General features: G+C 43.0%; 1 protein-coding gene across 3 annotated transcripts in view; it reads right to left on the bottom strand.

Moving 5' to 3' along the window:
• Positions 1–339: 339 nt before the first annotated feature.
• The window catches only part of gas7b (growth arrest-specific 7b), a 437,192-nt gene continuing 415,553 nt past the window's right edge, over positions 340–21,978 (bottom strand). For all 3 annotated transcript variants that reach the window (XM_070857533.1, XM_070857534.1, XM_070857535.1), the window contains exons 12-14: positions 18,079–18,158; positions 12,627–12,725; positions 340–3,284 (exon numbers count right to left, since the gene is read on the bottom strand). In XM_070857533.1, the coding sequence (XP_070713634.1) occupies positions 3,171–3,284; positions 12,627–12,725; positions 18,079–18,158 (293 nt within the window). In that variant the 3' untranslated portion in view covers positions 340–3,170. The remainder of the gene's footprint in view (positions 3,285–12,626; positions 12,726–18,078; positions 18,159–21,978) is intronic.

The raw sequence follows: 21,978 nt of genomic DNA on the forward strand, positions 1-21,978 counted from the left end.
TTCGCACTAGTGACAGGGATAAAGCCCACAAGATGTATCGTTGAGGGAGCAAAGGTCAACGCACAATCTCAACTGGCCGCACCAGCAATTGAAATGTATTTTTTTTGTTGGTAAACTGGAGCTGATCTGTAACATTGTATTGTAGTCCAGTAAATGAGCCTGTCCCTTCAGCAGTAGCAGTCTGTGTAGCTCGTGTAACACTCTTGACATTTGCAGAGCCATCGACCAAAGTGGAGTCCAGTTCAAATTACCATACATCATGTATGTAACAAGACTCAAAAGATATTTAAACCAGACACTGCAAGCATCTTCTGCAGCACACTTAAGGACAACGTTTCAACAAGATGTCATTTATTATATGGAAAACATTCAGGTTTTAGCAGCTACAGCTTTTCAATGAAAAAAAAATTGCTTGCTTTTACGGTGTGAACATTTTAATTACTTGATCAATTTAACTAGAGAGGACATGTATCACACAACTTGCACAATATTCAAAGCAACATACACAAAGTGTTAAATAGGAATCATTATGTTGCTGCAAATACAGCTTGTTCAAATTCAGCTGAGGGTACTTTCACATGAAAACATCTTGGATCATAAACCATATCTTAAGTTCGATCCATCAATGATTGATGCTGTTTTTAATGGAAAATTACAAAACCCCTTATACAGTACATTGTAGAATTTCAAAATATTATACAGAGAAACTGCGCTATTGTAACAATGTTACTGGTTTATGAAACCCAATTGAATTTAAGATATGCAAATAGCAGTCATGCTTTAAAGTTGTGAATGGACATGTTAGTATCACCCCAATATACATTGATAATGGTATGTATTATACTTTAATGGAGTTTGCATTATAAAAAGAGAGCATAGAATAGCAGCCGCGCTAGACCCTCCATTGCTAGACTAACAAATGTCAATGTGCACAGGATTGCATTTTCACCTGCTGAGGGCATTCGGAATGTATTGCGCCTAAATACAAGGATGCAAATCTTACCGCTTTTGCATCAGTAAGGTCGAAAGCAGCAAAACTAGCGTTTCCAACAGGAAATCTGCTTCTCGTTGGTGCAGTCCAGTTTCCAAAGGACAAAAATGACATTGAAGTGCTTTGCCTCTTCTACAAGTGGGCTAAACTGATTGTGTTCAGCCCACCCCTTCTAGGAGGGTCCAGGGGGAGTGGTATGGCTGCAGTAAACCGCTAGATAGTTTCTCCATACTCCAACTTTCCAGTCAGGTCCATGTCCGTACACTTAAGTTGATCTGTCAGGAGAGCAGGCCGATGGCCTGTTTTCTCCTACTTATCTTAGTTAGTGCCTCTCCAAATCCAGCACTGTTGGAAGCCCTTGGTTTGAAATGGGGCACTTGTACTTCACACAGAATCCAAATCATTGCTCCATTCCAATTCTCTCCATCCAAATGTTAATCAACTTCAGTGGTCATTTTGATAGGGCTTCTGAAGTGACAATTGTGATATGAAGTGTCTTCAGCAGGTCAGAACTGGAGGTATAAAACCCATGAAAATCTGGGATTTGTGATGGCTTTGGATCATTCACGTTTGTGATTCCTTTGATTGTAGAAGAACTTCTGCCATCAACAGCATTCTATCAAGGACAGCACTTGGGGAGTTGACTGGTTCACAGATGGCCCATTAAAACAACCCTAAAAAGATCCCATCATCATAATGATGGGTGACATCATTACAGCGATGCACTGATCTGCACAGATGCACTTTCGAAGAGGATCAGTCAAAATGAGTTTATGAATCCTGACTGATGTCAAGTGGAACCAGACACATCCCTAATCACTTGCTCATGACTTCCAAGAAATGAGGGATAAACTTCTGGAAACCAGAAGGAAAGGAAATGTTTTACAAGCTAATATAGGGAAAAAACCATATATTCAACAACAAAAAAAAAAACAGTAAACCTGCCTCAAAACGCTAATGATTAGTGCATAAAGACTCAATTACTTATCTGAGATAAGTCAAGCAGGGAAGAGTTGAGCACAGGCTGCTTCGTGGATCTGACTGGCAAGTTGGAGGAGGAGTGGAGTGGAGTGAAGGGAATTGGGGAGATAATGAAAGATGGTCCTGAATACCTCAGAGTAGGCTGTGCACTTGTTCTCTCGGGTACAAGGTCAGGTGGACAGAGAAGAGTTACAGAAAAGAGGAAGGGAAACTTACTCAGAAAACAATCCCAACGATACAAAAAAAGTTAAAGGAAGCAATCACTTTAGTGACATAAAATGCAGCCAAAACAGAGGGGGAGGGGTAGGGGAATGTTATTTAACTTTCCACAGCTAGATTAGAACTTTAGTGCTTGATGAATCCCAGTTCTGTCACTGGGAGAATTTGATTTGGGCATTTTTAGTCACATTGCGGGTCCTTTTGGAAATCGACTTGTTGAAGGTCAGTGAGATCTAGACGACCTGAAACTAGAATTCTAACCTTTGTTCCTTCCAAAAATCATAATAAAAATGACCAAAACAAATAATTCATAGTACATTGCACAGTGTCACCAAACCTTTAGTCTTCACAATATACTGAATATCAATTTTGCAGTTATTAAAAACCTTACAATGTGTCTCCCTCTTTGCCCTTTCTACCTGAGCTAGTCTGGTTCCAAGGTACAACAATCTCCCACTGTGGTCAAGTATGAGAAATATTGTTTGGCTAGCTCACATGCGGGAAGGTGAAATTGGGGGGAAAAAAGTTGGAATTCAGTTCAGTAACCCAAGTGAGAACTGATTTTCATGTGAAAGTGCCCGACTTGTTCTAGGGACAACCGCATTGCACTATGTTGGAATGTAAGAAGGGTAGGGGGGTGAGGGGGAGCGGGGGATTGGAATCAATGACAGCCGAAGCACTCTTTATATATACATGCTTAGCATGCAAGAGAAAGCTTTTCCACCATTGCTGGTGAGGGGGCAGTTTGATCCGCAAGAGAACTCCTACTAGCACAAAAAATCAAACTGCTTAAAGTTGACACAGATGGCTAAATATTTAAACATTTTTTCTGTTTCATGTACACAAAAGGCACTGTGTTATGAGCTTGTACTGTGACTTCCATTGCACTTCAATTCCTCGACATCTGAAGACCAGCAACAACTAACAGCTCAGTCAATGCCTGTGGAAAAAAAAAGTATTGCCTCTAAGGGCTTGCTCTCTATAATTCCATGTCCACAGGCCGGATATCGCCCGTCTTGTGCTCTTTTACCCATAATTCTCTGTCAGTGGTGGAGTCAACCTTCTGGAGTAGCTGGTCCACTGGTTCAATAGTCTAGAAATGAGGGAAAAACAAAGTATGAAACACTGCTTGGATGTTAACTTTCATTACAAAAATGGGAATTATTCTACGAGATTTTTAATTGAATAAACAAAGTGTAGGGCCAAGGCCCATGATGCTAGAACTCAAGAGTATAAGAGTAAGGAACTTTTGCTACAATTGTACAGGGCCCTTGGTGAGACCACACCTGGAGTACTGTGCACAGTTTTAGTCTCCTTATCTAAGGAAGGATATATTTGCCTTGGAGGCGGTGCAACAAAGCTTCACTGATTGATTTCTGGGATGAGAGGGCTGTCTTATGATGAGAGGTTGTGTACAATGGGGTCTATAATCTCTGGAGTGTAGAAGAATGGGAGGTGATCTCATAGAAACATACAGGGCCCGAAATTGGTCGATGCATAAGGTCCGCCCATTTCTCAGCTGTATGCAAGCGGTGCACCTTTTCAAACCGCCGAGACCGAAGTGGACAAAATTGGTCGATTCATAACTAATAATTCTACAGTTTGAAGACATTTTACAAATCAAAATTCATAAATATTATGGAAATGTTTTTAAAAAAAAATCTAAGTGCAGGAACATCAAGAAGGACGGGAGGTTGAGGGAGCCTGCCTTCGACGAGATGGAGTTACCTGCCCTTCTCAAGAATATAGCAGAGAGGTACTCCAAGCTAACGAAGTGTGGTCATGGAATGCCCCCCCACAAAGGAGTACAACAGAATATGGGACGAGATCGGGGAGGCTGTGTCCTCCACAAGTACCATGGTACACATTGGGGAAAGGGGCCATAAGAGGTGGAATGACCTGGTGAGGGTTGCAAGAGTAAGTAATTATTTTATTTATGCACCCATATGCTATGTACCATGTAAATGTAAGTTCAGTGTCACGCGGATGATGTTATTTATATTAAGGTTACGGCGATGTATTTGTGCTTTCAGGCAATGACAAGAGGATCAACGTTGCTGGTGGGGGTAGGTGTGTGTGTGGGGGGGGGGGGGGGTGGTTGTTAAAGTTGTTACATTTGTTTTATAGTTGTTACATTTGTTTTATAGTTATAAGTTTTACAAAGTTTTAAAATTGTATATTTTTTCATAAATGTTTGAATTGAATTTAAGCACTCTTGTAGAGTATCAAACTTTTGGGGTAACAGTCATCAGGGTCCCAAAACGCAGCTCTCCACATTCAAGCAAAATGTTCATTTATAAACCTGCTCACATCTGGATCCTGCATTAGACAGGTAGTCAGCAATACAGGCTGAGATAGTACAGGCCCCATTCTTTTTAAATCTCCACAATATTTTTCAATGAAAAAAAATAACTAAAATGCCTTCTAAGTTACTCAGTACCAATAAAAATACCTTTTCCACTCTAAATCCCATTGTAAAGTCACTGTTCACCTCAGAGATACAGAGGTGCTGCTTTAGCTGACAGTTCCCGATTTCCAAAATGGCGATTCCGTGCACTCCGCCCATTCCATATCGCGTAAAACCACCTTTTCCAGGACGGTATGCAGCTCCGGTGTATGTCGGCGGTATGCGATGAAAATCGGACTTTTTGGGTGGTCTGCAGGCAATCTTGCATGACGGACGGTTTGCATACCGCTCGGCGATATATCAGTGATGAATATTCGCCGAATGGTATGGCGGCGGTATATAGGTGTTTTTTCACCAAAATCGCATTCTTGGGCAGTAAGCAGGCGGTAGTGGACGGTGTGTCGACCAATTTCGGGCGCATAAGATTCTGAAGGGGATTGATGGGGTAGATGCTAAGAGGTTGTTTTGCCTGGCTGGAGTGTCTAGAAATAGGGGGCAAAGCCTCAGGATAAGGGGTAGGCCATTTAAGTCACAGATGAGGAGGAATTTCTTCACTCAGAGGGTTGTGAATCTTTGGAATTCTCTGCCCCAGAGGAGCTGTGGATGCTGTGTCTGAGTATATTCAAGGCTGAGATAGATGGATTTTGGGAGTCATGGGGAATCAAGGGATATGGGGATCAGACCAGAAAGTGGATTTGAGGTCGATGATCAGCCATGATCTTATTGAATGGTGGAGCAGGCTCAAGAGGCCGTATTGCCTACTCCTGCTCCTATTTCTTATGTTCTTATGTGCATTGCTGCATCTTCCAGGTCCGCCTTAGTCTATCTTTGCCTTTGTTGTTCACCTGGAACATGTTCAAGGTGGAAAAGAGTAGGAGAGTGGAAAACAGAGATGAGGAGATAAATCTACAGGTTTTGGTAAGGTGATGGCAAGCTCGTGTTTGAAAAACCGGTAGGGTTGTTGGGGGAAAGAAAATCCAAAGGAGGTGAAGAATTTCACAGCTTTGTGGAGAAAAGGAAAGATGGAGTTGAAGAGTAGATGCAGTGAGTATTGATTTTGAGAGTGAGGGAGGAGGGAGTGTGTGCCAGACAGTGTATTTGGAGGATAATGTACTGTGGATGTTTTATACACAAAAATAATGGCCAACCTTGTATCCATTTAGACGCAACTGATTGCACAGTATACACACACACACACACAGAGTCAACTTAATATTGGTAAGTGACATGCCAAGGCACAATTTACAATATTGAACAAAATTAAGTTCATTTGTCTTTAACTGTATCTTTGTCCTTAGTAAAAATATAATAAATAACATTGCATCAGTCCTGAACAAATTCTTTTCTATTGATCATGTAATGAATAACTTTACTCACGCATCACTGCACCTTAAACGGAAGTGATCATTAAATCATGACGACTTTGCTGCCTTTGCATTTAAGTAGTGAATTTCCACCCTCCCAAAGAGAAAGAAGTGAGATGAGTTATACCTGTCGTACTTGTATGACAGCTAAATTCCCCAGTTCATGGTGTCTCTTAAACTTACTGCTTGTAACTAATTTATAGCATATCTAACTTTGTATTTTATGTTAAGAGCAGAATTGTACATCCTATTTCTAATTTATTCATTACCCTACACCTACTGTTAGATAATAAAAGCTGTCCAACCATGAAAATACTGGGAACATTTGGATCTGATGTGAAAGCGTTTCATGCCAGATGCCATTAGGCTCTGCTTGCTGTGACACATGAGGGCCATTCTTTAAGGAACCACATACAGAACTTCCTGTCCAACAGTCTAAATTGATCACCTTTCATTATTCCAATATCGGAATGTGCAAAGGCTCAGCAAGTTACGTTATTTGTGGCTTGAAGTTTTCTCCAAAACTTTACAGTGTGTTTTGCCGCCCCGTTTAAACAATGCCTTTGCTATAAACTGAACAGTGTAGGGAGGCCTTCCCCGATGATGCCGGTCAGGTCAGTGGCTAAGAGGAGCGGTTAGATCGCAAGGCTTTAACTTAATGGGTCTGACAACATCATCAGGTCAAGTCGAAGAGACAGATGCTGCTTCAATTGCGTGAACTCAGCAGAAGGAGGCTGACTCATTCAGGGCTGCAAGAAAAAAAAATTGGACCAATAGGATCTGAGTCAGAAATCTGCTCAACATTCGAGCAAGGATTCTCGTATCATGATAGCCTCTGCCTGACAGAAGTACACTGGGGCAGAAGTACTGAGAAATTTGGCAGTCCATCGAGGAGACTGATTGTTTTTTTGTTTTTTTAAAAAACACAAACACTTAAACAAGGACACAGGAAGATTTTCTACTGCTTAGGGAAGGGAAATATTACCCGCGCCAAGTTCTATCCCTCAGTCTAACCCAACATTTTCGCTCAGTGCCTGCGGGCAGTGGACTCCGATACGTATCTGAAATATCTGGAAAAATGACTCCTCCATGCATTCCAGAAAGGCACCCCTCCATCTCTGGGGGAATTTCAGTTGGGCCTCTTGATAAACAGGGTGAAGGCCCATGCAGTCCAATCTGTGATCTAACATGCACTGAAGCAGTTTCAGATAATGCTGCAAGGCTATGTTCCGGGTGTGAACAAAGAAAGGTGGTGATGTATAGTGTAGCCTCTCTCTGGAGGACAAGGACAGTGCTCGACAAGTAGCCACGCCACCATTTAATATTTCCTATGGTCTCTAGCAAGTGGAATTGCCCCAAGTGGGTCTCTCTGCCTCAAACGTAAATGCACAATTTCAAAAGTATTATGCCAGGAGCAAGAATACCCAGACTTTTACACCTGGGTAGACTTGTCTTTCCACTGATTAAGAAGCTTCTTTATACATACCCACCCCCACCATCATCCCAGAGTTTTCAGATCTCATGTCCCTCAGTGTTTCCTCTGCAAGAGGATCTTCTTTCAGAGAAAGAAAATGAATTGTTTTGGGGGCCCAACGAGTTGAAGTTGAAAATTTAGCTTCATAATGAGTCCTGGGAGTTGCTGGACCCTGTAGCATCTTGGAAGTATTGTCAATGTAGCAACGAAAAAATTTGCCCTGAGGAATGTCAGGAAGAATAATAATTCCATCACCATCTTTTTTCGTCTGTTTTTTCTACAACTCCCACTGGTCCAAGATAGGCACATATCGGGATGGAGACTTGTGTGTCATGCAAAGGGGGGGAGGTCTAGTAGCACGGAGCTTAAAGGGACAAGTCCTCTTAAAGATTTGAGCTTCTTGCATGTCGGGTTAGTTTGTTCAAAAGAACATGTAGAGGCAATTTCCTCTGGTCGCACTGTGTGGCAGCATTACAAGCAAATGTGCTCCTAATGAAACTCTCTTCGGGTCAGTAATAATGAATCATAGCACACATCGAGTGCGCACTGTTTTTAAAAAAGGCTTACCTCACTGAATGTAATGAGATCATTTAAATAAAAATTTAGAACTCCTTTCAAGAATCACAGGAGTTCATCTCATGGTGTGTTTTTTTGGGGGGGCGGGGGAGGGGGTTGGAGATGAAATTGTGCTTAAAATTTCCTTAAAAGCTCCCATGGAAAATTAAACAGATGTGGTCACTTAAATGGTCATGTATTCAGAATGTTTTGTGTTGGCTTTAGCTGCTTAAACTGATTAAAAAACAGCAACTTCTGAAAGTGCTGTATTGGGGGGCGGGGTGGGAGAAGACATTTGTCTGACAAACACAATCTGTAGACAGTCGAGTCCGTGGCCAAGAGGTGACACAAAACAAGGTGGGAATTCTGGGAGCAGGATTTTCAGACGACAGCCGTGCACCGGTGTCCAGCTGGAGGGGCCAGGTCTGGCGGCTCTTGAAAAACTGGGAAACAACAGCACGCTTTAAGGAATATGAAAAATTCCTCATCGTTTGGTACCTTCACATTCACTTACCTGAAGAGTGTGACGTAGTGGAAGGATTTGCAGGCTGATTAACAGTCAACCAGCCCGATAATGCATTTTCCCTGGTCATAACCATCTTTATATGAGCCGATGGGGTGGTTAGTCCTATACGGCAGGAGGGTTTTATGTACTCCTACAATGGGGGCACCCACATCCATCTCTGAAAGCCAACCCAGAATTCAGAGCTGGAGCTCTGGCCTTTGCTTGCCAGTAGTATCTGGAGCGTGGCTCTAACCCTCTACTTTCTGAATCAGAGGGTGGAATGATACCACTTGCTCGTTCCATATGACAAGATAAGACGACGCAGTATCATACATCGAGCAAATTGCATGCCATAAAATGTCAACCATTTACTGCTCACCCATGTCAAGCCCTTGCACGACCTCGTTCATGAAATCTCATCCATACCCAAGCGTCAGTAAGTCACACATTAAAGCTGCAGCGGAGGGTTAAAGCCTCACATCCTCCAGTGCTTCGCACATCAAACCATTGCAACAAAATTATCATGTACCAAGAACTGGGACGGCCTGCAGAATAGGCACATGTCTATCCTTGCATGTGTGTTCTTCAACTTGGAATACATCTCTGCTTTTACAAGGAGATGACACAATACAAGGAACAGACCCGAACTGGAGGAGTGCTCAGAAATACCAGAGTCCCTTGAATAGGAGGTCACCTGGACAACGAGACATCCAAGAGCATAAAAAGAGTAAGTACAGGTGAAGCAGTGAACCTCACCCTAGCAATGCCACCCTGCACTTGGGTCCTGTCTTCACATATACTCCCACACAACCACAAAAATATCATGCAGTGTCTGGCAATACAAACAGTTGTTGCTTTGTTTTCATTGCAGACCTCAAAGAGCTACCAACCTGCACTGCTAGTGGCCCAGAATAACACAGCACAGCACAGGGCATCATCACTCACCAATGTTAGTAAAATACCAGCATATGGGCTGGAAGTGAGTGAGCTGAGGAGGCTACACAGGATGAAAAGACTTGCACTTACATAGCGCCTTTCATGACCACCGGACATCTCAAAGCGCTTTACAGCCAATGAAGTACTTTCGGAGTGTAGTCAGTGTTGTAATGTGGGAAACATGGCAAACGCCCACAAACAGCAATGTGATAATGACCAGATAATATGTTTTTTTGTTATGTTGATTTAGGGATAAATATTGGCCAGGTCACCGGGATTAATTCCCCTGCTCTTCTTCGAAATAGTGCCATGGGATCTTTTACATCCACCCGAGAGAGTCTCAGCTGAAAGACGGCACCTCCGACAGTGCAGCACTCCCTCAGCACTGCACTGGAGTGTCAGCCTAGATTTTTGTGCTCAAGTTCCTGGAGTGGGGCTTGAACCCACAACTTTCTGACTCCGAGGCAAGTGTGCTACCCACTGAGCGACTGGCTGACACTGGGTAAGGCAGAGTACACACTGGTGCAGAGGAGAATGTGCAAGTGGCAGAGAAGTAGTGGGAACATGATGGCTGCATGGCCACCTGGCTGCCATCAGTGGTCATTCTGCACTTACTGAAATGTGGTGAAATTGGGTGGTCAGGCTCCTGTTGCTCCTCAATGGGAAGAGAGATGAAAATGTAAGTGCTGATTACTGTATCAATTGCCGGTATGATACGTGTGTAGCTAGTGCATTAGTTCATTCAGTTAGCCTGAAATGAGCCAACGGTTCAACAACAACTTGTATTCATATATCGCCTTTAACTTAGTAAAACGTACCTAGGTGCCTCTCAGGATCATAATGTGATACAATTTGATACCGAACCACATAAGGAGATATTAGGACAGGAAAGAGGTAGGTTTAAAGGAGCATCTTAAAGGAGGAGGGAGGTATAGAAGTGGAGAGGTCTCGGGAGGGAATTCCAGAGCTTACGGCCTAGGCAGTTGAAAGCATGGCCGCTAATGGTGAAGCGATTAAAATCGGGAATGGACAAAATGTCAGAATCAGAGGAGCGCAGAGATCTAGGAGAGTTGTAGGGCTGGAGGAGGTTACAGAGATAGGGAGGGGCAAGGCCATGGGGGGGGGATTTGAAAACAGAGATGAGAATTTTAAAATTGATTCGTTGCTGGACCGGGGCCAATGTAGGTCAGCAGGCACAGGGGTGAGGGGTGAACAGGACTTGGTGCAAGTTAGCACACAGGCAGCCAAGTTTTGGGTGATCTCAGTTTATGGAGGGTAAAGGATGGCTCATTGAGAATAGTCCTTCTCTGTGCTCTCTTCACTTCAGTTGTTCCTGTTCTGCTTTACCTACAGGCCCCTTGAAGGATAAAATAATGGGGGGGTTTTGGGACATTTTTTTTAAATCACTTGCTGTTGTGAGTAGATAAGAATTGACCCACAGACATCAATCCAAAATAAGTGTGTTTTTAATTTTTTTTTTAATTTAATTTTTGAAAAAAATCTCTTGTAACTATAGTAATAAAAAGGAAATGTAAAAAAAAAGATAGGGGACAATCCTGGATTTTGCAGCAGATATTCATTGAAATATATTTTGTATGAATTCTGGGGCCCTAATGTGGCAACAGCACAAAATAGAATAATTGTGACTTTGGCACGAGTGTGAAATGTGTGATGCAGGACCAGCCGTGTTTATACATCTCTCCCCATTAAAATGGAAAATGGGGAGGGGTCTATAATGGCCAGTTGATCCGATATCGCCTGTTTTACACCAATGCCCAGAGTCGAGGCGATCCACAAAGTGCACTAAGTGCTCGAATGCACCAAAGACAGTTTGATCGCAATGGCCAGGCGGAGAGAATCGGGTGCTAACCACACGCAAGCTGCTCATCTAATCTTCTGATCCCCCTGCACCTGTCCCGTGCAGCCGGTGGAGCCGGTCGGAAAACTTAGCCCGTGACGTACAGATGATGGATTTTTTATTTTTTTTTTGCGCAAGCTATAATCCTATTTTCGGCTCCATCTAAATTTTGCTCTCCACTGAAGAATCTTGCACGCTGAAGTAAACAGGCCCTAAAGTAAGGGGCCACCTGTTGCACTTAAGTTTGGCAGCTGCAAAGGGAAAATCAAAATGCCTCAACACTTGTCGAACAGTAAAATAGTTTCGGAAAACTGACACCCCACTGGTAAAAGCCAGATATAGATGTAACATCTATCTGTGTGGGATTGACTCCAGAGACAAAACCAAATTGCTGCAAGCATCTTGAACATGTGTAAAATGAAACTATCCAGTTAGGCATTTGCAAAACATGCAATATAAATCTAGTGAGCTACTTGTAACAACATGGCAATAAGGGGCCCTGGGTGCACTGAACTTAACCACTGCTGAAAAAGCAGTTAAACAGATCTCAGTAACCTTCTTGAAAGTGTCGCTGAGGGAATAAACAGTTCTGTAACCTTGATAATTAATTTAGAAGGCCGATGTCTGATTTGTTGACTAGATCAGATGTCAGTAAGACATCGGGCCAATGCAACCCTTTTTACCGAAACCTTTTTATCACTGATCGGCCAGTAGCGGTCAAACAAGAACACACCCATCATTGTAAAGAGCGGTGTTATTTTACCTCAAGCACACACTTGTTTTGGACGCCTGCCACAACATTAAAAGGATGCGTTGCTATTGGAAACAGCTTGGGCTCTGCCAACATCAGACCAGCAATAAGCTATTTAATTATCCAGCTACTCTGTATTACTGACGAGATAATTAAAGATGGCAGCAAATTAAACCAAGCATACAACTTCTAGGGTTGCAAATCTGTACCATTTAAAAATGAACGCTTTAAACACAACACACAATGAGAGGTATGGTGGCTAGTTTTGAAATACACACTGGGGGAAATCAACAAGGAAGTTAGTTTTTCTTTAAAAGACAGGGGCAGTAGATAGCATGGGGAAAGGACGGTAGAGATATTTGAGGAAATGGACAATTGAGGGGCAGCAGTTATTAGGACTGGCCAGAAGGGCTGTTCCACTGCAGTACCTTCCTATGTTTCTGAAACGTCTTAAAACTGTGTGAAATAACTTGGTAATAAAACTTTTCTTAGAAATGTGGCCCCATTTTAAGTTTCCATAACAATTATAGGCTAACGGCTTTTATAGTATGTGCAGTGGTTCCACAGAAGCAAGGCTTTTCTTACACTTTGGTTGAACATGTCTGTCTCATGGCGGAGCTGTGTGTATTGACAGAGATGTTGCCGAATCATCTCAATCCTTTCCACCTCCAGCCGCTCGAGCTCCTGGAAGATCAACAATAGAAAGATTAATAACCCGAGCTTCCTTAATACATGCAAGCATCTGTTGACTTATTCAAATGTAACATGGCCCCTGTCCATTTCAGAAACTGGTTGGAGTCAAAGCTTTGAAATGGCCTTTGATAAATGGAAATGATTCTACACGTTCCATTTTTTCAGAGTTCCAAACCAAACCATGCACCATAATCCAGAATAGAGTGTAACCAGCTCCAGTAACCGACAGGTCCAATAAGAACTTCAAATGCAGAGTTAGCCATCAATTAGTGAATTAGGGTTATTACAGAGAACGACACAAAATTTACAACACAGAAATAGGCCATTCGGCCCAACAGGTCTATGCTGGTATCAACGGTCCACACAAGCTTCCTGCCACCCTACCTCATCTCACCCTTTCAGCATATGCCTCTATTCCTTTCTACGTTGTGTGGTTATTTAGCTTCCCCTTAAATGCATCTATGCTACTCACCTCAACTATATGCTACTCACCTCAACTACTCCCTGTGGTAGCGAGTTCCACATTCTAACTTCTATGTTCTTAACCGCTCTCCGGGTAAAGAATTTATTAGAGAAGGCATGAGACTATGGGTAATCTATTGCCTGCTGGTACTCAATATAATGTTACCAATCCACTCAGTGCTCCTAGTAACAAGAGTTCATTCATGACATCCCTCTCCATGATAGAGTTGTATCTGTGAGTTTCAACCTGTTCTTATGTTACCTGGTATATTTATTCATGTAAAAAAGGTCACATGAGCTTAATGGGGTGAGTCATCTACTGACCATTTTCTCCTCGTGGGGAAATGCCACCCCAGTGCCACAGTGGAAGTCAATAACTCACAGGGGTTCAGGGGTCATGGGCTTGAACCCATTTAGTTATCTAGGATGCCACCTTTTGCCAGTCTTGAAATGAGCAATTGAAAATAGGATGGGGGTAGAATCATGGCCCGCGTCTTGATGCTATCTTTGCTGCTGCTGATAATTCATTGACAACTTTACCAACCTTGCTCAGTGACCACATGGGGAAAATTATCAATTTGAATCTAATCCGCCCGGCAGGAAGCTGATAGGATCAGGCCGGTTGCCAGTTTTAAATCTCCATTGAAGTCAACATCTGACGGGGTATAAAACCAGGCGGGGTGGGTTAAAATTACCCCCTTAATGCCGGGTTTACACCCGAGAAATTTCCAAACAACCCACTCAAAAACAGATTGTCCAGTTCAAAACTGGAGACTCTGTATCCCTATTATTACTTGGTGCTCGGTTTTGTGACAACAATCCATCTTTTATGCAAATTGCCATTTTTCTCCCCCTCAGAGGCTGGGGGAGGCTACTTCCTGGTTCTGATGGATATTTGCTGACAATCTATTCCCACCGCTAGGATAAATAACACATTCCGATGGATGCACAGCCACGTTTTACACACTAGCAGAACAATGCTGATCGTGAAAGACCTGTCTGGCACATCCCCTTGTTAAAGGGCAGTGCGTTAGCCAGCAGGAAAAGATAAACACAGGTTTAATTTATTACTGGTGTAGCATTTCCAGCTACCGCAGGATTTTCTTTGAGTTCACCACTTTCCTAACAGGAAACAGATGTGAAACACACACCGTTAGCTGCTCTCCTGAATACAGCAAAACAGGAACTGATAAAACACGTTGCCTTTAATGCGACCACTAGCTTGTAACCCCAAAAATCCTGTGTATTGACCGTGAATCACTCTGGACCAGTGCAAATACCTGTGATATCCGGGTGGAAGCCAGGCAGCTCGAGCTGGCTGCAGCAGGGTCGCTTGGCCAACTGCAGAAGAATGCTATGCACGTGATATTATTGGATCTGTGCGCGCAGTCTTAAAATGCATTGGAAAGACTGACATTTACAGCACCTTTCATGAACCTAAGGTGTCCTAAAGGACTTTACAGCCAATGTGGAACATTTTGAAAGGTAGTCACTGTTGTAATGTAGGAAACGCAGCAGCCAATTTGTGCAATGCAAGGTACCACAAACAGCAATGAGGCAATGACCAGATAATCTGTTTTTTTTTAAAAAAGTGACCTTGGTTGAGTGATAAATATTGACCAAGATACCGGGCAGAACTCACCTACTCTTCTTCAAAATAGTGACATGGCATGCTTTATGTCCACCTCAGAGAGCAGATGGGGCCTCGGTTTAACGTTTCAACCGAAAGACGGCACCTCAGACAATGCAGTACTCCGTCAGTACTGCACTGGTTGATTAACATGGGAAACCTTGTCGAATTCCAACAGTTTTTGCTCAGGGGTTAACACTTTAGGCTGTAGGTTTGTGAATGCACTCAAGAAAACACAATGAGCACCAGCCTTTACACTGAATCATTCAGTAAATAATACATTATCTGATCACAAACCATGAGACACAGCTTCAAAATGAGGAAGTCAGGAATAAGGGAAGTCGGTGGAACTTTTTCAACCACAGATCTCTGGAGTAGGTAGCCAAGAAGACCTCTGAAGCACAATATGCGTGGGGCACAGGGACAATTCGCATTTCTGAAGAGACGGGTTCAGGGTTATTCTAAAGAGGTGGTTGAATCAGTTTGTTGAGTCAAATGGCCTTGACCATTTCTTGAAAATATTTGCGTTATATGAGGTAGGTTTTCAGTTCTTTGCTCATTGCCAACACAAACCTTTTAATCAAGCCCAATCATTGTTTTGACAATATTTTTTTCCCCCCACAGGCCACAAAGCAAGTTTGCTGTGGAGGTTACACCCCACCACCATGTAACTGCCACTTTGTAGTGACGACATTTCATTCAGGGCAACCCATGGGACAGCGCCAAGTCCTTCACTGTACTTTCAGTACCCAGTCTCCACAGATTTTGGCCCAAATGCAGTGCAAAAGTCATTAGTTCAAGAGAAGGTGGAAGCACACAGCCACAACACGAATTGATTGCCAAAGTAGAGCTTTGCTATGGAGATTACTGTGTATTACATAAAGGCCTGGAAGAATATCTGCTGCTGGAATCTTTTGTCACAACTCATGTATAATGTTTGGACTTGATTATGTTTCACTGACATTACTTTACACCGGACTGGATTACAGTACAGTTAAAGGGATATGGGAATAGCGCAGGAAAGTGGATTTAAGGTAGAAGATCAGCTATGATCTCATTGAATTGCAGAGCAGGCTCGAGGGGCCGAATGGCCTACTCCTGCTCCTAATTCTTATGTTCTTAAAGCAGCTTTAATGTTGGGGGCTTAGTGTATGTCAGTGCCGCTGGCTCCCAATATGGGGGCTTCATGCAAGCAAATCAGCTTTGCTGGATTCTACTATGGCTGACGTCCAGGAAGACTTGGGGGTGGGGGTAGGGAAATAGGTCATCCTGGCCTCAGACCTCAGTGAAATTTGGCAAGTTAACTGCGACATTGCTACTGGCTGTACAAGACCCAGGAACCGGCAGCTCCAGCATACCACTAGGAGCAGCCTAACTCATGGCAGAAGAAAGGTTCCATTACAAGTACTAAATAGCAAGGATCTCAGGAGGAGGGAAATGACCTATCTAACCCAAGTGGAGTACAACCTAACTCACTAGCAGCAAGTCATAGAAACATAGAAAATAGATGCAGGAGTAGGCCATTCGGCCCTTCGAGCCTGCACCACCATTTAATATGATCATGGCTGATCATACAACTTTGGTACCCCATTCCTGCTTTCTCTCCAAACCCCTTGATTCCTTTAGCTGTAAGGGCCACATCTAACTCCCTTCTGAATATATCTAACAAACTGGCCGCAACAACTTTCTGTGGTAGAGAATTCCACAGGTTCACAATTCTTTGAATGAAGAAGTTTCTCCTCATCTCGGTCCTAAATGGCTTACCCCTTATCCTTAGACTGTGTCCCTGGTTCTGGACTTCCCCAACATCGGGAACATTCTTCCTGCATCTAACCTATCCAATCCCGTCAGAATTTTATATGTTTCTATGAGATCCCCTCTCATTCTTCTAAATTCCTGTGAATATAAGCCTAGTCGATCCAGACTTTCTTCATATGTCAGTCCTGCCACCCCAGGAATCAGTCTGGTGAACCTTTGCTGCACTCCCTCAATAGCAAAAATGTCCTTCCTCAGATTAGGAGACCAAAACTGTACACAATATTCAAGGTGTGGCCTCACCAAGGCCCTGTACATCATTGAGATAATCCTCCAGTGACATAAGTAAGCCACATTGCACAGGGATGCTGACCTAAAATTTTTACTTGGCTCAGTGAGTAGCACTCTTGCTCAGAACCACGTGGTTGTGGGTTCAAGTCCTGCTCCAGGATTTGGACACGAAAACAAGGCCAGCACTCCAGCGCAGTGTCAAAGAAGTTGCATTGTCGGAGGTCTTTCAAATAAAATCTTACACTGAGGTTCTGCCTATTTAGTCAGATGGACGTAAATGAGTCCATTGCACTATTTAAAGGAGAGCAAGTCCTATTGTCCAACCAACCTTACCAAAAACAGATTAATGAGTCATTTGTTATTTGTGGCACCTTGCTGTGCACAAACTGACTGCTGGGTTTGCCTACGTAATAACAATGACTGCATTTCAAAAGCAATTCTTTCAAGGCAAGGTATTTTGGGATGTCCTGGGAATGTGATGAGTCTCTGTAGGTTGTGTGTGTTACAGATGTTTTTTCAGGACTCTGGTTATCTGGGCATACGTTGGCCAACTCACTTCAGCAGCAAACTCAGGTGAGGTGGGAAGGGAGGAAAGGCTACTGCAGCTGTGTCCTTATGTCTGGATTTTTTCCTTTCATTAATTTTTCTCCCTCGCTTTCTGTCCTGCGGATGCCAGCTCCTTGCTGTGGTATTGTTTCACAAGTGGCCATTATTCATGTCTAGAAAGTGCCAGTCAGCCAATCAGTCTCATGAACCATGCAAGATCCTGGCCTCACCCATCATCCACATACACACTCGTTTGGCTGAAATCGGTGATTGGCGAAGCCCAGAGGGCATGTTTACGGCAAAATCGCACTATTGAGGGCAAGAGGTGGAAACCTTTGGATCTATCACTGACAAATTACGTGCCTTATTTATGATGTATGCTCAACTCAACAAGATTACGATCTGAAAATTGCTCATTATCTCTACATCAGTGAACATTCGTATTCTGAATTTTGTTTTGATAACCTTTGGGAATCAGAGACTACTTGTACTGAACCTTTTCTCAGGAGAGTCAATGGTAGGGTGGATTGAACATGACCGAGAGAAGGAGTGCTTTTTGACAGTTACCCGTTCCCTGGCCATTTTAATTGCAGTGCCACTACAAGGAAAGCACCATGTAGAGGTGTTTAAAGGGAGTGGAAATGATTGTCAGTTACTCACCAGAGTCGTCGTGACCATCTCCTCAAACCATTTGGACTGGGTTTGGTTGTAGAGATCTACACAGCGCATCAGCTCATCACCTGTAATCACAGAGGGCACTCATTAAAGGCTGGCTTAGATAAACACTGCATTATAACAGCAGAATGCTGCTCAGTGCTTTCTGGCACCGAGCAAATTTTTAATCAGAAAACGGCTGTTTATAATCACCTGGATCCATTGTCATATATAGAGCCTAGATAAAGTGGATAGAAAGGACCTATTTCAAAAGCAAAGTACTGCGGATGCTGGAATCTGGAATAAAAACAGAAAATGCTGGAAATCTTAGCGGGTCAGGCAGCATCTGTGGAGAGGAAGCAGTTAACGTTTCGGGTCGATGCCCCTTCGTCAGAACTGGAATGTGTTCGGAAAGAACAGATTCTTAACGAGCACTGAAAGGGGGAGGGGTAGAAAGAACAAAAGGGAAAGTCTGTGATAGGGTGGAAGGCAGGAGAGATTAGAGAGACAAAAGGGATGATGGGCCAAATTCAAATGGTAATGGCAGGAGTTAGAAAAACTCCTATTTCGCTTAGCAGAGGGGTCAATAACCGGGGGGCATAGATTTAAAGTAGTTGGTAGGAGGATGGGAGGGGAGAGGAGGAATAATTTCTTTACTCAGAGGGTGGTGGGAGTCTGGAACTCACTGCCTGAAAGGGTGGTAGAGGCAGAAACCCTCATCACATTTAAAATGTACTTGGATGTGCACTTAAAGAGCCGTCACCTACAGGGCTATGGACCTAGTGCTGGACGGTGGGATTAGGCTGGGAAACTCTTTTTCGATCGGCACGGACACGATGGGCTGAACGGCCTCCTTCTGTGTCGTAATTTTCTAGATTCTATGATATATACACACACTATTCCAGCCTCGCACTACTTGGCTGCAGAGTTAGATTGGGTGTTATCTTGGAATTTACTCTACTACAACAACTTACATTTTTATAGAGTCTTTAACGTAGTAAAACAACCCAAGGCACTTCACAGGAACGTCGAAACAAAATTTGACACTGAGCCACATATGGAGATATTTCGACATGTGAGCAAAAAGCTTGATCAAAGATGTAGGTTTTAAGGAGTTTTTTAAAGGAAGAGAGAGAGGTAGAGAAGTGGAGAGGTTTAGGGAGGGAATTCTAGAACTTAAGGCCTTGGCAGCAGAAATTTAAACTGTTCAGAGGTGTCTGTGTGGAACAAGAGTTTAAAAATAATGGAATGTAATTTAAAGAACATTAGTGTCAGGGTAAGAACAGAGAGGGAGACCTGTGGACATCAGAGATGGGAATTTACCCGATACTAGACCATTAATGTCAAATTACAAGGAGTCATGTACATTTATCCCAATGTAAAGCCTATACAATTCTCAGTTTGGAATTCTTGGAATGCTGAGACAACAGACACGAGGATTGCTTTGCGGATCAGAGTAGGGATGGGACAAAATTTACCATATTTAAGACACTCAGACTGATGGTGGTCTCCACCATTTAAGCTAACCACTAGCTCAGCAAATTGTAGCTGTACATTTATTGAATAGATTGATTTAATCAATCCCACATGGGCGGAGCGCTGGGGGTCCACATTCTCGAGACTGAAGGATGTGACACAGTATCGGGCCTGGATAGACCGAGCTGCAGGAAGCAAGTGTAATGTTCAGAGTAGGAAGTACATTTTAAAAGCCATCTTGTAGTACAGGCCAAGAAGTGTTCAGCTCACTGCTGTGAAATATCAAGACCCCCAGTGGCCTGTAACCATAAATCTCTCAGTTATCAGGGCTTTGCCCAATCCGGGTTGTCAACAGCGAGGATGTTATTGTACAAGTGTTTCAAAGTTTATTATTGGCCAAGTTAAGTGCACTGTTGCTCGCAGGTTTGACAAAAGTTTACAACACAACTGGGATCTTTATACTCAGCCATATTATTTCCCACTAGGGGGCAGTGTGGATTTGACGTTGTCTTGCAAATTAATGAATAAATACTGGAGACCCAAGCATAGCATTCAATGATTTATATCGCAAATGCTTTAAAAGCTTTGCTAAGATAGCAGCCTTACTGTTTAGCATTTGGAGATGTTATTGCTGTTCTACACTATAATTAGAGCAGTATGTATTAAACATTTAAAAAAAATAACTCGAGTGGCTTTTCCCCCATCTCTTTCATCTCCCATAAGTACTTACCCTTGCTTGTTTGTGGTATCATCAATGATAACCATCTCCTTCCCCCAATTCCCTCGCCTCCCTTCACATGCATACCTAGAGAACGAATATCAGTTGGCCATTCAATCCCAGAGTGGATCAGATCCACACAAATTTATTTATTCGTTCATGGGATGTGGGCATCTCTGGCAAGGCCGGCATTTATTGTCCATCCCTAATTGTCCTCGAGAAGGTGGTGGTGAGCCACTTTCTTGAACCGCTGCAGTCCGTGCAGTGAAGGTACTCCCACAGTGCTGACTTTGTTGTAACGGTTTGGTACAACTGAGTGGCTTGCTAAGCCATTTCGGAGGGCAGTCAAGAGTCAACCACATTGCTGTGGGCCTGGACTCGCATACAGGTCAGACCGGGTAAGGATGGCAAATTTCCTTCCCTAATTGGCTGTAAAGTGCTTTGAGACGTCCAGTAGTTGTGAAGGTGTTATATAAATGCAAGTCTTTCTAAAGGACATTAGTGAACCAGTTTCAGACAATCACAATGGTCTCAATTACGGACATTAGCTTTTTAATTCCAGATTTATTTAATTAACTAAATTAAAATTACCCCGTCTGCCGTGGTGGGATTTGAACTCATGTCTCTGGCTCATGCATCCAGGCCTCTGGATTAGTAGTCCAGTAACAACCACTATGCTACCGTGTATACCCCTGGTATCAGACAACAATCCCGAGCAGGAACCCTAGTTGATTTTAACTCTCCCTATCCTGAGGCAAAGGCCTTACTGATTTGTATGGCTGAGTTTCTCACTGGGCAGTATATTTGCAACGGAGCTTTTGAAGGAGCATTTCTATGAGATTTAACTTCATTGACATCTGCGCTTCCCAACCCCTTCTGCTTTTCAAGTACCATTCACTGACCGAGAGACAGGAAGAGAGGGGAAATACGACAATGACCATCTCCCAGGACAATGCCCACACAGTCTGTTTGGTCATACTTGAAAGTTGCCCAGCAGTTTTTCCTCACTCCCTATAAAGAAGCGTTAGTCTCCAGTTGGCGCCTGCCTTTCCTCTCTCCCAGTGATGCAGACAAGATCAGAAATTTGCCACGTGGGGAAACTTCAGGCAAAAAAACTCCCCCCATTACCACACTGTTAAAATAAATCCTAGACCAACAGTAAGTAAATCTCGAGCTGACATTATTCCTTTTTCAATATAGACTTTTGTTTACTGTGTTATTTTGGCTTCAGTGATGGTTACAATGTTTTCTTCTTCATAAATATTTATGCCCTGACTGTTTACCTTTAGCGTTTTCCAGCAGCAGGAACTATCTGTTCTCAGCAGCCACTTTATAAATGTTAACTTGTTAGATTGAAAATGTAGGTTTTCATAGCACTATAACTAAATTCAGGATGGGCAGATGGGCAGTTTGAAGTCCTGATTCCAAAATGGCGGTCCTTGGAATGCTTTGGGATAGAATTTTCATGGTGGCTCTCCTGAACTTTCAACACAACTCTGGTGGGAACTCAATGAAAACTCTAGAGAAACATCATAAACAGCTGTTTCCGCCATTTCTCCAAAGATTCTACCAATATTCCACCAAAGTTATGGCGGGAGATCGGGAGAGCCCCACTGGATATTATACCACCATGTTTTTACATTGCTGGCCTTAACGGTCCTTATTTTTTTTTATTTTTTTAAAACAGTCAAAATGGAATCGGCTCTTCCTTT

The sequence above is a fragment of the Pristiophorus japonicus genome, chromosome 16 (assembly GCF_044704955.1).
Source record: "Pristiophorus japonicus isolate sPriJap1 chromosome 16, sPriJap1.hap1, whole genome shotgun sequence".
Lineage (NCBI taxonomy): Eukaryota > Metazoa > Chordata > Chondrichthyes > Pristiophoridae > Pristiophorus > Pristiophorus japonicus.